Source organism: Scardinius erythrophthalmus (assembly GCF_964197995.2).
Source record: "Scardinius erythrophthalmus genome assembly, chromosome: 10".
NCBI classification, from domain to species: Eukaryota; Metazoa; Chordata; class Actinopteri; order Cypriniformes; family Leuciscidae; genus Scardinius; species Scardinius erythrophthalmus.
This window is the reverse complement of record NC_138230.1, coordinates 37,284,361-37,301,699: the sequence shown is the minus strand read 5'-3', so window position 1 is coordinate 37,301,699 and position 17,339 is coordinate 37,284,361. Positions and strand designations below refer to the sequence as shown.

At 35.9% G+C, this 17,339-nt stretch overlaps 1 protein-coding gene across 1 annotated transcript; it reads left to right on the top strand.

The window, feature by feature from the left end:
- The first annotated feature begins 401 nt into the window (after positions 1–401).
- sla1a (Src like adaptor 1a) lies at positions 402–4,579 on the top strand. The gene is made up of 8 exons (XM_081376429.1): positions 402–838; positions 1,397–1,498; positions 1,566–1,659; positions 1,859–1,945; positions 2,728–2,831; positions 2,955–3,086; positions 3,171–3,300; positions 3,415–4,579. Exons 2-8 carry the CDS (start codon positions 1,432–1,434, stop codon positions 3,617–3,619), a joined length of 819 nt encoding a protein of 272 aa, XP_081232555.1. The 5' UTR covers positions 402–838; positions 1,397–1,431; the 3' UTR covers positions 3,620–4,579.
- The last annotated feature ends 12,760 nt before the right edge of the window (positions 4,580–17,339 follow it).

Below are 17,339 nucleotides of genomic sequence, written 5' to 3'. Positions count from 1 at the left end.
ATAAAATAATACCCACTTTTAAGCATTTCACAGTTTGCATCAGCTGTAAATCTTGATAAATGGATAATATAGTTCTCCAGAGGCTTAAATCTATGATATCTTTAGAAACGGAACATTAAGATGATTGTGTAGATTGTGTATAAGTAGCATATGGAAGTGCACAAACAATTATGCATCATGGACAGACAAACTTCCTTTTTCTCTGGCTGTCTGAAAATGTACGAAATGGTCTCTCATTTGAAGGATAAATGGTAAACAATTCTACAGGGTTGTATGTTCTGCACTAGATTACATTTTTATGACCTTTTAATGTGTAGATATAGCTGACAGAAACTCACACTGTAGAAGCACTCACACCCAGACCTTCACCCACTAATGCCATACACAGGAAGTTGCACAACACCCATTTGAACATATCAAACTGAACGCTCAGAATCGCATATTAAAACCTCAACTTAAACATTGCAGATTGTGCGTATTTGCGTTAAATAATGATTTGCTGTCCTGTATTATATGCATTAAGAATTTGTAATCATTTCTGTTGGTGCACGTTGAGTGGATGAAGGAAGACATAGTTAGGGAACTCTTCCTCATTTTACCAGAGGAAGTATGTGGCTATGTTCTGTTTTCAGCAGACCAGCGCTCAGTTTAGATAAGCCTGCGGAGCAGTTCAGGCCACTCAGAACTCAACTGCTGTTACGGCTGGCCTTCGGTCGGAGACCAGGGCCGTATTTCTTTACTCTAAACCACCTGCTTCTACTTTATTGAGAGCAGCCACCCAGAACTGAAGCTTTGCCCTCTGGAGGAAACATGGATATTTAACTGCTTAAAGTGAGAGGTAAGAAAACGAATTTATGTGCCTAGCATATTTCTGTTGGTGTGGAGTGGGAAATAAAAAGAGTTTTGACATTTATAGGCTGTTTCATTGGAAAAAGAAAGAGTGTCAAGTGTTATCCATGGAGATTTATTTACCTACAGTAACCTCCCCCTGTAAATCATATTTACAATAAAAATTAGTGCGCAATAAAGATTGTGCGCATACCACTTTGATGTTTTTATGTTATAATTCAACATTCATTTTGAGGATGGTTAAAGGCCATCATCAATGTAAATGGCATTTTAAGTGACGAGTCTCAAATAAACAGGTCAGTCTAGGAAAAAATGGAGCATATACAGAAGTTTTGTTGCACTGTAAAAAATGGGTTAAATAGTTTATGGAAAATAGTGTTAGACCGTGGCTCTCCGCAGCTTCCCTTTCTATTTTTTCTCAGCGATAACACATTAGTTGAGAGGAAGTTGCAAAATTAAACCGACTGTTGCATTATCTGTTGGACTATCAAATGCATTGCTCAAACGCTTCATTGTATAAACATGAAATATGCTTTTTGAATTTCAGAATCTGTAGAGCTGCGGGCTCTATAACCTGCCATCATGGGAAATGTGATGAGGCCGGAGAAGTCGAACCCAGAGCCTAACAGCTTTGACTCCATGTTTAAAGGTAAGCTATGGTTCTTCACCTGCTGTATACCTAAATATGTTTTTGACATAACTCATATTTTTTACAGACTGCGACAGTCTTGTGGTGCTTGCTGATTATCCGTGCCGTGACATAAGCGTACCTATCTTTAAGATGGGGGACAGACTCAAAGGTCTTTCAGAGTAAGTGTTCTTTTAAAGAAATATAATGTGTTTCATGCTATCTAACAACAAACACTTGTAATATATAACACATCAGCACCTTGTGAAATGCATCTTTTATTTAACATACATGTGCATATACATATACTGTATAGTTTATGTATACGCATACAATCTAGAAAAATGTCTTTTAATGTACACGTCAATGAATGCTTTACAGAGATGGTTGCTGGTGGAAAGTGCGTTCTCTTCAAACAGGAACTGAGAATTACATTCCAAGTAATCATGTGGCAAAAGTTTATCATGGGTAATTATGAACTGATTATCCTCACTTATCTACTGTTTGTTTCATGATGATCCCAGAAATTAATTTCCAAGTGCAGAATATCATCTGGACAGAATACAATACGTACTGAATGATCAATGACGTGAGACAATCTCTTTCAGAACATTTCGAAAGTGCAACACTTTCTAAACTTTCTTCTATATAAGGTTTGGGGTCGGTGAGATGTTTTCTAATGCTCACCGAGGCTGCATTTATTTAATCCAAAATACAGTAAAACACTAATATTGTGAAATATTATTACAATTTAAAATAACCTTTTTTAATATATTTAAAAATGTTCTAATATGCTGATTTGGTGCTCCAAAAACATTTCTTATTATTATCAATGTTGAAAAGCAGTTGTGCTGCTTAATATTTTTATGGAAACCTTGATGAATTTGATTTGTTTCAGGATTCTTTGATGAATAAAAAGTTCAAAATAACAGTTTGTAACATTAGAAAAGTCTTTACTATGCATTTTGATTGATTTGCATTAATTCATGATTAAATTTTAAAATGAATGCATCCTTGCTGAGTAAAGTATTAATTTCTTAAAAAAAGATGTTGTGACCCCAAAACCTTTGAACTGTAGTGCACATATTTTGATTTAACTACACACTGTATGTAAACTGTGTCATATGAATTATTGATCTTAGTTCGGATATACTAAGGACTAAAATAATCCATTTTTTTTTTTTGAATTGGGAAGTCACTATTTTCAATTGGTAACATCATTTCCTCTTTGGCATTTCTTGTTTCTAAAGATGGCTGTTTGAGGGGGTTAGCAGACAGAAGGCAGAAGAGCTTTTATCATTGCCTGGTAACAGCGTCGGGTCATTTCTAATTAGAGAAAGTCCGCAAGAGAGAGGTATGTACCAGGAAGTATATTCACATCAACAAGTTTATATTGCAAAATGGTTTACACTCACACATATTTCAGTGTCAGCAGAAGTGCAAATGACACTGCAGTCATGGCTGCTGTTCCCTGCAGGTGTATATTCTCTCTCTGTGAGACACAGGGCCGTGAAGCACTATAAGATATTCCGTCTGTCTAATAGCTGGTACTACATCTCACCACGGCTTACCTTCCAGTGTCTGGAGGACATGGTCAATCACTACTCTGGTGAGACAAAGCTCTCATGCTCTGCATGTAATGTAGAATGGGTGTGTAATGCATTGATGCTGATGTGTTTCGGTTTCCCCTCAGACTCGTCGGATGGTATATGTTGTGTTCTCAGCGCCCCGTGTCTCGCTTTATCCAACCCTGCCCCGAGCTCAACCCAGAATGCGCCACCTGTGGTGATGCGCCGTAACTTGGATTGGAAGAATGTGAATAAGTATGTCTCTGTCTTTTTTAGATCATGCTAAACATTTCCTCCACTTTCTGAGCTTGTGTAGCTTCAATGTGAGCTGGGAATGATTGGTGTATGAATATGTCTTCACATGAATAGGTCTCAGCTTATGAGCCCAAGCGGACTGGATACTGTGGACAGCAAAGATAACATGATGAGCTACGGGGTGAGGAGCAGCATAGCTGCCTATCTGTCTTTAACATCAGTACCTGAGCCAGAGAGCGCCACAGGCCGCAAGAAGAAAAGCAAGTCTATCTATGTGATGCCTGATCACAGTAATATGAATTTAGAGGAAAACTATTAACTTATGACCACCAATATGTAATAGTTTTGCATCGGACTAGTCGAATCTTTCACATACATGTCCAGGTCACATTTCACCCTAAAATCAAATTGCAGAAAGAAAACCCATTTTAGGATTATTATGATATTTTGTGTGTGTGTGTGTGTGTGTGTGTGTGTGTGTGTGTGTGTGTGTGTGTGTGTGTGTGTGTGTGTGTGTGTGTGTGTGTGTGTGTGTGTGTGTGTGTGTGTGTGTGTGTGTGTGTGCGTGCGTGTGTGTGTGTGTGTGTGTGTGTGATAATTTCCATGAAATTTAATTTGGATGTGTTTGGATGTTGAACTTTTTTCTTAATATTCCAATCTCCAATCTCAGTGGTAGAGTCATTAGATTCTTATAAATGTAATACAGTGACTTTTTAGCAATACAATATATACAACTGTGATATGTAAATATTTTACCATTTAAATTCAAATTGCGTTTTCAATCTGTCTTAAAAATCCTATTAGGACAATATAATTTATTTATTTTAATTTTGGGGTGAAAATGACCTACACATGCTCCTGGTGGGTGTTTGTGAGATTTATCCTATTGCAATTTCAGTGTTTCAACTTCACTATTAAAGTAAATCAATAAAAATGCACACTACCTTGTGACATTTTTAGGAGATGTACATGCTTTTTATTGTACTTTTGAACTTAACTATTAAGCACAATGTTTCTTCCTTATAAACACTGAAGCCAAAACATATATGTTATTGAATTATGCAGCAAAAGAATGTTCTGGAAACAAGTTTATATTGCAGTACTTGACGAGACGTTTTATGGATATTTGTGAGTGTTTGTAAATTTGTAAGCATTTAATGTACATATGTCTTTATCAAAGAGCCACTGCTATCTTTCATCAAACTAGTAGGTGTAATTAAAGGAATGAGGGCTGAGAGACTTTTAATACATTTTAATAAATATGTGCTTTTGCAATGCATTTTGTTTATTGCTCTTCAATGAAAAAAGAAAAAGGAACTGTTTAATATTTTACATTTAAACTGCAGTGCAGAAACACATTGAGCCTCTATCCTCTATCCAAACAGCCACACAAACAAATTCTCAATGTCATAGTAATGTGTGGTTTGTGTTGTTCATACAGTGCATTATTCTAATGGTAACCATATGGAGTGTTGTTAATTAGAGACTTTTATTCCTATCAAACATTCAGCTCATGCAACACAAGCAATCCATAAAGAGAGCTTAAACAAAGACATTAGATGAAAGACTTATGATTGCACTAGCATTTTATCATCTAATGGCACTGCTTATTGTTGCAATGAATTTAATAATTTGACATGCGACATTTAGATTCACATAAAATGCATTAACATTTAATATGCAGCCCAAAATAGATTTTGCAATCAATTGTGACATTGTTTTCATAGCAATTAAGAATGTTTTCCCCAAAATTTTCATTACCAAAATGCTTCTGAACATTTTACTTTGAGTGTTTTATTACTGTAATGCCACACACACACACACACACACACACACACACACACACACACACACACACACACACACACACACACACACACACACACACACACACACACACACACACACACACATTATTGTTCACACTGTGATGTTCTTTCACATAATGTTGTTTCAGTCAGACAGCCAAAACAGTGGATGGATTGGATCACACTGACACTAATGTGTCACTAATCACTAATGTGATTATCTAAATGAGCATTTTGTTTGTTTATGAGTCTGAATCTGGGTAATTCCAGTATACAAACAAGTGGTTTTGCTTATTTTCTCCCAACATTACCAAGTCCCACCCCTAAACCAACACTACACCCTTGTGTTGTACACAGCTCAACTTGTTTCATGGAAAGATCACAGCCTCTCACATGGTCAACTAAACGAGTCGTAGAAAGCCACATGCACCTAAAAATAGCCTCGCGCTTGCTGTTTTATCAGATTGTACTTGATTGACTGAAGTATGAATAAGCATTTTCTGTGTTTTGCAACATATAGGTTTTATGAAAGCATATGGAGCTCACATGGTAGTGCACACATGCTTGGTTTGATGTAAAAATTATTACAGGCTCTTTCTCCTGCTGCTACTCTCATGACATTGTAATTTACTGTTATCAATTCAATCATTGCCAGGCCCAAACTATAACCATTCAAAAGAATGAACTCAAAATCTGAAGTTTGACAATATAAAAGGTCCAAAATGCATATAACATGTGTTAAACATTCCACAGCAAAGGTGGTATAAGATCAAAGGTGCAGATCAAAGGTAAATCTGAAACCATAATGCTCATATAATTGCCAATGAACACAAGGCCTGAATGATTAATGTTTGAGACAGATATTTCCCATAACAAGCCAAAGAAAAGCATGTTATCTTACAGTTAGGCTGCTGAAACAGCAACTAAGGCTGGTTTAGCATTAGATATTGTCATAGTCTTCAGATTGATAGAGCTGCTCCTGGACTTTGTTCCTAAACAGTCCGTAACTAGAGCTGGACCCCAAGGGCAGGTTTTCTTGAGATGGGATGGATGTGGTAGATGAAGATAAAGACTGTGGTAACATCTCTAACATCTGTGTAATGATCTAACAGGTCTCAGGATCAAGCAAAACACCAGAAGCAGTATGTGGTGGTTTAAGCCTTTGATTATAAAAACATGCACATGTCTGCTCTTCCTTTGACTGTGAATAAGAATAGAGGAGGTAGTGTTAAACATTGTGTCATTGAATATAATATGTTTGATGTAATTTAGCCTCCAGCCCAGCTGTCTAAACCATAGACATGTTTAGAAACATGTTTCCGGTGGCTGAAATTTCGTCAGTCAAAAGTAGTCGATCTCCTAATGCAACGTAATGAACTGACTCCATATGAGGAAATGTCATGAATGTAATTTCAATGAAAAGCATGATAACTTAGATAAAAAATTATCTGTGAATTTATATGGAAACAAGCTTTAGGAGCTTTCCATCTTTACTCTCATGTTACATTGCATTTGGAGATCGACTATTCCAGCCACCGGAAACACAAACTGATAAAGTGAGTCGTACAAAACCTTTCTTTTTAGTAAACTCTGTGTACACAAACAATGTAGTCAATGCTCGAGTTCATGTGTAGAGCCCCTGGTGATACTTCGAGCACAGTTTTATGTTGTGTCGAGCCTTCTTAGTGTTTTAAAAATAGCGATATTGGTGCTATCATAGAAGTGCCCCATGCACTCCCATTCAAAAGGCATTTTGACCTAAAACGAAAATACGGTCAATCGTAAAAGTGGCGTTTCCATTCTAATTATGCTTTTACATAAAAGTTTGACTCGGGTAGATTAAAGGAGAACTGAGTCCACAGTAGTCGATTGTCGAGTTCACGCGCATAGGTTATCACGCTCGTGAACTCGACAATCGACTAGTCAAGTCAAGTCAAGTCAACTTTATTTATATAGTGCTTTTCACAATACAGATTGTATCAAAGCAGCTTCACAGTATTAAATAAAATAGTACATCAGTGTTTGTTTCTGGTGTAAAACATCCACGTTTGGTAATGCTGATCAATAGCACTGTTGAATCGATTAATCAAATTAAGTATCCCCACTACCCCACTACTGTGGACTTCGACCGAAAACAGGAAGAAAATACAGGTATGTGCGCTGGCTGAATTAACATCATTTTTATTCATATCTTTCACATCTACTACAGTCAGATTCACCGTGTTAACTTTAAAGGATTCACTCACAATGGCTGGGCACTTGTAATGACACATCAAGGATGTTAAGAAGCTAAAAGCAGGTTTAAAACTTGCCCCATTGAAGTCAACAGGGTGCAAATTTTAAAAAGAGGATAACTCGGTGTAGGCAACACCGATTTTTGTCGTTGTTCGCTGTACTGACAGCACTCCAAATTGACAAAAAATGAGCTCAATGTTAAAATTGACCGGAGTTCTCCTTTAACAAAAAGAGCCTAGGTTCAATTTTGGCAAGAGTTACCTTTTAAACACAACCACTACTGAGCAGTTAAATCATTTATTCTCTGGGTCTGACATTAGCTTTACTCTTGATGGCACTTCCCTGCATCTGGATGTGAATGTTTCTTTTAACATTTTTAATTCTGTATGTTCCTCTATCCTAAATTCCATCGCTCCTATAAGGGTTAAGAGTGTTAGGCCAAATCAGAACCCTGGCTGAATGAGGTTACCCGGGGCGAGTCTGTAGGAGAGCAGAGCGGAGGTGGAAGAGGGAAGAATCTATTTAGCTGATTTACTCATAAAGTACAGTGGTGGTAATTCTAAAGTTCTATTCAATATTAACTCAGTGATTCATCCAATTGTTGCATGTCCTGATCTGTCTGCTATTGTGTTATGATCTGTTGAACTTTTTGTTCAGAAAATTGATATCAGGTTGCATATTGAACGTGGTTTTACAACAGCAGTAATTCCAATGTGTTTTAAGCATGCTATTTTACAGCCCCTTCTGAAAAGTATTTGATCTAATTACTGGCCTATATTTCAAAATTAAAATTTTTATCTAAAATTCTAGAAAATGTCGCTTTAAGTCAATTGCAGACTTTTGTATTGAATTTTTTTTCATTTAGGGTTTAAAGCAAATCACAGTACAGAAACGGCCTTGTTGAAAGTTTTAAAGGAAATTTTGATTTCGATTGATTTCGATAGCTTGGTGATTTTAGTTTTATTAGACCTCGGCACATCGTATGACACCATTGATCACGATATTCTTGTCTCTCGCCTTCCTTCTTAAGTCTTTCCCTTTTAATAGGACTTTCTCAGTTAATTTTGGTCAACATTGTTCTAAAATTGCCCCATTGTTTAGTGGGGTTCCACAAGGAACTATTCTTGGCCCAATCCTGTTTTCATTATAAATGCTACCTTTAGGTTTTGTATTTCATAAGCATGGAGTATCTTTTCATTGTTAAACAGATGACACTCAGGTGCACCTTTGCGGAAACAAGATAAGAGTTCAGTTGAGTCATTAATGAAGTGTTTACACAAAGTTAAATCGTGGATGTAAAGGGTAAAGAATATTTGTGTACAGTTTGATAATTCTCTGCCTCACTACATTGGTTGCCAATTCAATTGATTTTAAATGGTTGAATCTTGTATATAAAGCATTACATAACTTGGCACTTGCGTATTTAGTGCATCTTCGTCACATACATAAACCACTTGGACTCTCAGGTCACAAAGTCAGTTGACTTTAGACATTTCTACAAGATTGAAAGTAAGTTGTGACCTGGTATTTGCAGTGGGGACTACGAAGCTCTAGGCTGTTTTAAATTAAATATGAAATTACATTTACTTGCATTAGCATTTTGTTTATCAGGTTAATTAACTGCTAACTGCTTCTGTCTGTCATTGTGTGTGTCATGTTATGGTGGTATTAATTATATTACGTTATGTCATGGTGCTATTATTTATCATTTTATTTAATTTTGTAATGTTTTAATTGTGCAAACAGAAACAGACAAGATATATTTTACACATATATCACATAAAGCTGAAGTTCATGTTAAAATATCTTAAAGTTTAGATAGGTAAGACAGGTCACAATAAAGATTTGACAAATTAGGAGAACAACTTGAACATATGGGTGCGATAACTGGAACTTTTTTTTTTTTTATTTACATGCATGTTTTTGCATGAGCATAATTCACTCTCAAGCTTGTGTCTATTTGCCTCCGTTTCCATTTTTTTCATTGTGTATATGTGAGATAAGTGAAAAGGAGACGATCATGCTCAGTCAACGCATGGATCACATCAAACAGTCAATCTTTTTTTGGAAAGCCACAAATATGTGTCTGTCTTGCAACACTTTTAAAAAAGTATCATGGATATTGTTCCAGATACTGTAAGTCATGTCTTTCTTCTGCGAGTAATAGATAACAGAAATCATATAAACTACAGTCTGTTTAGAATAAACTTACAAGTATTTGATTTGTAATTAAATGATTCATATGTTTTAAAATGAAATGTTAATTTAGATGCCGGTAAAAGCTGAAAGTGATCAGTGAAAGCATTTCCTGTGGTGCTTCCATATAGTTGTCCAATTAATCTCAACTGTGGCATGACCTAACTATCCAGACATTTCCAATTGCTTGCAGGTTTCATTCACTTAGTGTGAGGCAATAAACTAAGACTATATTGAACATTACAAACACACGCTATTTTACAAATAAGCACAAATTAAATAAAGAAAAAGACAATTTTCCTAGGAGCATTTTTCACTCCTTTTTCTGATGTTAATAAAGAGATATGATTTTTATTTTTAATGCATTTCCGCAACCATTTGTGCTTTTTCAATTTTCAAGATAGGTAAATCAATGGAGAGCTTTCAGGGTTCAGTCTGAACTCTGAAGATTATTATCTGTCAGTCATGAGAGTTATGACTCTTCTCTAAAGAGCGCATGTACTGAGAAGTATGCACTGGAAAGACACATTTAAAGACTTTTCCTCCCGTTTAAAGAAGCAGATGTGTTCCAGATGTGCTCCGACAAAATCATAAAGAAGTCTGAAACAAAAATGGGTGCATTGCTGTACTATACCAGCGCCTCATATATATATATATATATATATATATATATATATATATATATTCAAATATACCCATACATATTTATAATGCATTACTAACCCAAAGTTATTTTTCTGAAAAAGATATTTCTATAAAATTAGAAATTTTTAATTAGAATAATTAGAGTGATTTTGCATTTAAAAAAAATATTTTCTTGTCTTGGGCAAATAATAACACGTTGGTGTTGGGAATCAACAACATTAATCAATTGTGCATGTTTTTTTAAGGGATAGGTCAACCATGAAAATTTTGTCATTATTTACTCATCCACGTCTTTACAGGCTGATATGCTCATATTTTGTCTGTGATGAGTAAATAATGTTCAGAATTTTAAGCAGAATTGTGATTTTTGGGTGAAGTACTCTTTTACAACATTACTTTTACTAGCATCAGAAGCTTGCAAACAGAGGTTATCACTGCAGCCACGTATGCAAGTAAGTGATGCAGGGTTTATGGCAGGCAGGTGGGATTCTGTTTGGGCCAACAATCTGTTCTCTCTTAATTCTCTCAGATTTGGCCTGTGTCATTCTGTTCAGTTTATCAACAGTGTTTCTGTCTCGACAGGAACTCAAACTTAAGGAAATGTCTCTCAGGTGTTTGGAGACATTACTCTTCTTCACGAAAGCTTCTGGAAATTTGAATAATACTTTAAACAAATTGAATCTAAATATAACTATGGCATTTTTGTTATTTATTTGAGAGCTTGATTTATCATGTAATCAATTTATAACAGAGTCAACTGTCTTGACCTGCACTACAGTGGTCTTTTAAATAATGGAAACTTTGTGGCATCTAAAACTTCAGGGAATAGGTCAGTATTTGTCTGTCTGATTATGAATTCTATATCTTTGTCATAGATGTGCTCTTGCTGTGCATGGTTATTTATAGAATCTAGGTTAGATGGACTGTGGTGTTCACTTCCTTTATGCATTTGTGCTTGGCCAAGTCTTATAGGCTGTGTTGGTATAAATATCAGTGTCAGTGCCACTTTGCTTTTATTACTGTTTAAACATTGTGTACCTTTTGGTACCTCTGGTCACTAATTATGATGGAAAAACATATGAATCTAACATATGTTCCATCAATCATTTTAATACAAAACTGAGTCTGTAAAATGCAGATTGTAACGACCTGATGTGATAAGACCTTTTTTACTTTCATGGAGGTCGACATAACCACATTTCATACCATGATACATTTTTTACCATCTTCAAAGAAAGTTTAAATAAAAATATTGTTTTGAAACAACCCCTAAGGCAGTAAGCCATGTAAAACTTGACTTTGGAAGTATCAGAGACAAGTTTCCACATAAACCTTCACATTACTTATTTTCCAGTTGGCAATGCTGTGTCATAACCGGAAACATGCAGACAAGACATTGGAACGGCTCTATTAGTTTTACATTGGATAAACAGATTCTGAAATATTTTCCATTGCCAATGCTTTCCACGAACAGTCATTTCCCTTTGAGATCTGCTAATCAATCAATCAATCAATCAATCAATCAATCAATCAATCAATCAATCAATCAATCAATCAATCAATCAATCAATCAATCAATCAATCAATCAATCAATCAATAAAGCAACAACAACAAACAATCAAACATCCAGTTCACGAAACACAAGATGACATGTACAGTAAAATAAACATTATACTGAGCATAAGTAAAATGTCAGGAAAAATGAGTCTAGCCTGCATTAAACTCTGTTTCTCAGGGAAATGGAAATCAAGTTGCATAACCTGTACTAGATTGAATGCATCAGCAAAGAAAATAAGTAAGCCTATGTTTTAGGAAAACAGATTATTAAGAAGGGTAATTACAGCAGGCTATAAACACATCAGCATCTGAGTCTGTACTTGTAGCTAATGCTGCCTTCACGTGCTATCAGAAATGTCCTACTTACCATTTCTGAAGTTGTGATTATGAGCTTGTCGCTATTAAGTTCTTTGTTGTTGGAAAGATCAGGAACCATGGATGACACCAGGTTTTATTCTTGCCTATTAACTGGGAAAATCTTATTTATCGTCCCATATTAATTGACAACCATATAAACATTCACCTCTCTTATCTATAGTCATCTTGCTGACGATTCAGGAATTTTGGTCAAATACAGGCTATTTTTGCTGTGTACATACAATATGCTTCAAATGATTATTCATATAGCCTATGTAAATATGCATTATGGTTGTGGAAATACTAATAAAGAATATCAGTCACTCACAGCAGCAATTGTTCTCCCCTCCACAATGTTTTTAAGTAAAGTAACTTGGGTATCAAAATGATCTCAGAACCTCCCAGTGGTAAATATGATTTGAGAGGGCATTCATGTCCAAGTGTAACTAGGATTTTTTTTTTTTTTTTTTACAATAATTTCGATAGCACGTGCAGCATTAGCCATAGTTTAGGATATCCAAAACGAAGTCCAGTTTGTTGTCGTTAGTTCTGTTTACAGGGGGTTAGAGAGGAAAAATTTGGTTCTAAAGACTGGTAGCCTACATACAAACATCAGCTCTTTATTTGTGCAATAATTTGGGTTTACATCTTTACATTGTATTTCTTTGACCGACATGACAGATGTTCTCGATGTCCTCGGACATTTACCGACACTTTGGCGTGGATACAGTAACACACAAACCGTTTTCTGTTAAAAATCTAAATGTAGAATTGCACACACACACACACACACACACACACACACACACACACACACACACACACACACACACACACACACACACACACACACACACACACAAAAAAAAAAAACACGATTATTTTATTGCACAAACGGAAATGTCAAGGTACAGGATTCGGCTGTCGTTTGTGAAACTAATTTGTCATGTGACTTTGATCTCAACATGTCTGCCCCAATAAGGTTACCCACTCCACAGCTTTTATTATGCGACTGATATTGGCGACCAGATTCGTCAGGTGTGTGTAGCCTACTGTGTACACGATTTTAATCATATTTTTCAAAAGTACTTTTCATTTGTGTGTGTGTGTGTGAGAGAGAGAGAGAGATAACTGCTGAAACTGCTGATCTAAATCTAAAATCAAAACAAGTATAAATTATATCAGATAAATATAAAATGCTATATATAGCTTATCAAACAAATCCTATACCAATGAAGCATCTCAACTAAAGCTACAGCTGAGGCTTTACATGACTGATCTTATTGGACATTCTGATTTCTAATTGTGACTAGTGTAACAGTGACACTATGTGGCACATCTGGACAATTGCGCAGTTAGCTAAAGCACATTATGTTCTTAAAAATAGTGTGACATTACTAAAATGTAAGTATATATTGGGGATTTTATTAATTTATATTTAAAAATTATTTAGTCACCAAATAAATTATGTACAGTAGCCTATTCTATAAAAAAAAATTGTATTCATTTTTTCTAATCATCAAATGCATCAGAGGTTAAGAACTGGGCACTACACTTAAGCAAAAGTTCGTTGTGTATTACATGTTTGCATGAATATTTTTAAATGTCTGCATGACTGCATCCAACACATTTCCTTTAGGATATTAAGTACAGTGATGATGCGACAGTAATAGTACTGCATCACCAGTAGATGGAGCTAGATATGTTATTAACCGAGCAGTGATTCTCAAATCAATCTTCACATGTATTTCATAACCTGGTGTTTCATAACTTCCATCTCTGTTGTATTATACCAACAACCCTAGCTGCAGTATAGAAATGTCTCCACAGACAATAAGACAATAAATCTAAATCTTATCTATCTGCTGTGATTTGAAACTATCTTATCCTAGTGTCTGTCTGTCTTGAAATTCTCTTTGGTGCAGATGTGCTTTAAATACTTTAAAGGGAAAGAAGATTATAATTGAGCCCTCTGGTTATGAAGATCCTACAATCGTGCAATAAACCTGTCACATCCTATTTTACAAAGAAACATACTTACACCTTACAAGGATCTAATAAATGACCATGTTTTATGCAGAACCAAAGATGTGCAAATTAAGTTTGGTTGCACTTCACAGATTCATTTATTGACCCGACATAAAGCACCATCTCCAGGCGTCTCACTTCCGGTCTGAGCTTAACTCGGCTGTCAGACACGGGACGATCCAAAAAGGGCTGCCAGACATCAGTTGCAAAGGCTCTGTGACAGTTTTGTCAGAAATAGTTTCCCGCTGACTGCTTGACAAGATCATGAACAATAAGCTACGGTTGATTCTGAACCTTTGAGACGAGATGATTAATGACAACAGGCCAAGCGAGGGCTGATCTGGAGTTCTGAAATATTCGTGCTCTGACTCTTTATTATCAAACACCTTAAGTGAAAACCACTCTCTACTTCGTGTCATGGAGATTTCTTGGCTTCTGAAATGAGGAACTCGCACATAATTTGTTTCACTCAATAAGGATTATGAAGTATAATCCCTGTGAGAATGTAGAGATTTATAATTGATTAACTGAAGAGGGAAACTGGAAACAGATAAAGGAACTTTTAAAGATCTTCTAAGGCTGGAAGGATAGAGGCCTTATTAAACCTCAAATTGCAGGTCTAAGAAAATAAATTCCTTCAAAATAATTTTAAAAGTAGTGATTTATACAATACGAACAATTTTTATATTTTATTATATTCATTATTATATTATCAGTATAATTAATATGAATTAATGTAATACATTTTAATGGTTGTTCTTGTTAATTATGATTCTGAATGTAAATGTCTGACATCAATTTGACCTCTGGGGGTCAAAAGGTTATCTTCAGTTCATTTAGATAGATCATTCATTATCTTCAGATCATCTTTCTTCTGGCTGTAATTGAAATACTTTACATAGGTTACAAGCTTGCGCAACCTGGTGTGAAGCATTTTTACGGAACGCTAGAAACGTTCCTTGCGTTCCCGAAAATTCTGGATTTAAAATGATCATACAGCATCTTAATTTGTCACAATAGGCATCATTTACCTGTCCCTCACTTTCATAATGTTTTCTTAATTTGTAACAAAACCACATGATTTCTCCTGCTTCTAAGACAGTAGTGTAATTATCTTTATGGCCCACATATATGGGTGAGCAAATATGTGAGGTCAAACTCCATACACACATGGAAATACACAATCCCTACAGCGCGTCACATGTCTGGTTTATTATCTTTGTGGGGACTCTCCATAGACGTAATGGTTTTTATACTGTAAAAACTGTATGTTCTATCCCCTTACACTAACCCTACCCTTAAATACCCATCACACAAAACTTTCTGCATTTTTACATTTAAAAAAAAAACTAATTCTGAATGATTTATAAACTTGTTTACTCATGGGGACCTCAATTTAGGTCCCCACTGTGACACGAGTCCCCATGAGTCTGTGTGCATTCAGGTTGAAGTCCCCACCGGGAAAGAAAAACACACACACACACACACACACACACACACACACACACACACACACACACACACACACACACACACACACACACACACACACACACACACACACACACACACACACACACACACACACACACACACACACACATTCCAATTCACATATACTGCATGTTTTGTTTTTGTTTTGGATTGTAGGGGAAACTGGAGCACCCAGAGGAAACCCACGCAAACCCACAAAGTTCTGTTATAATCAATGAAGCTTTCTACACTGCACAATGAATCTATTATTTACATTGTGTCTACGGTTTGTTTATTATAATGAGAGGATTCACAAGCATTCAGAACTCAGCACTGAACAAAGATTACAGCGTTTTGAGTGGTGAGTGGATATAAGTGGATGTGAGTGTGTGTGTGTGTGTGTGTGTGTGTGTGTGTGTGTGTGTGTGTGTGTGTGTGTGTGTGTGTGTTTGTTTGTCTGATGATCTGACTCTTTAAAGACCCTGTGATTTTGTGGCTTTTTGTGAAGATGTCTGTTGAGTCATCTGTATACTACTATACTCCATAGAGTTGACATAGTTTATTTGAAACTTAGTTAAACTTTTTAACCGATATATTTAGATATATTTTTATAAATGCGCTAGTGTTCAAAAGTTTGGGGTCGATGAGGTGTATTTGATACTCTCTTATGATCATGATCACCACCAAGCCTGCATTTAATTGATAAAAAATACAGTAAAAACAGTAAAATTGTGAAATACTATTACAGTTTAAAAGAACTGTTTTATATTTTGATATTTTATTGTGTAATTTATTCCTGTGATGGCAAAGCTGAATTTTCAGCATCATTACTTCAGTCTTCAGTGTCACAAGACCCAGTTCAGAAATCATTCTAATATGCTGATTTGCTGCTCAAGAAACATTTCAGGATTGTTTGATGCATAGAAAGTTCAAAGGTAAAGCATTTATTTAAAATATAAATATATAGTTTTAACATATGTTAATATCCAATAAAAGGTTCTCCATTTTACAAATTGTCTGAATGGAGCCATATGTGTGAGTTTGCCTAATTACCAAAATAGCTCTTTGCTTGTTAGTTGACATTATCTAATAGCTCACACGGCCTAAGTGATGTCATTGGAAAATAAAAGTTGTTCCATGGGTGGACTAACACCTTGTCTACACCAGACGCGAGTGGCTCAGCATGACAAAAGCAAATCAAACCCATTATAATAAGTGATGCTGTCTACACTGGATGCGGCACGACAAATTCCCGACAGTAAACTGACGCCGTGTTCTAGTGTTCTAATTCTCACGTACTTCACAAAACTTCTGACATAAAGAACAAATGGATTTGCAACTGTCCCCTTTCACACAGCGCGATGATCCCGGCAAATTGCCGGGAAATTGCCTGAACGCCTTCTGTGTGAACGCAAACACGACCCAGGATTGATGCCGGCATCGATGCCGGGTTGAGGACCTAGTAACATTGCCATGTTCAGTCCCAGAACCCGGAATTTTTACTGGTTGTGTGTGAACGCACTCTCTGATTCCAGAAAATCAATGGCAGTGTCAAATCCCGAGTCACTTTATCCGTGTATTTTCCGGAATCTCTGTGTGAAAGGGGCATTAAAGACCTCTGATTGGCCACTGCGTTCAAGAAATCAGCAGATATGTATGTGATTGGCTACAGTGATCAACGCTGCAAAAACACTTTGTAAATAGAAACCTTTGACGTTCTCCTGAGCACAAACACAAAT

Excerpts from the sequence above, each read along its gene's own strand:
- sla1a (XM_081376429.1), top strand. The coding sequence starts at position 1,432 with ATGGGAAATGTGATGAGGCCGGAGAAGTCGAACCCAGAGCCTAACAGC. Across the intron at positions 1,660-1,858 it reads AGACTCAAAGGTCTTTCAGA|AGATGGTTGCTGGTGGAAAG; the intron begins GTAAGTGTTCTT and ends AATGCTTTACAG. Across the intron at positions 1,946-2,727 it reads GTGGCAAAAGTTTATCATGG|ATGGCTGTTTGAGGGGGTTA; the intron begins GTAATTATGAAC and ends TTGTTTCTAAAG.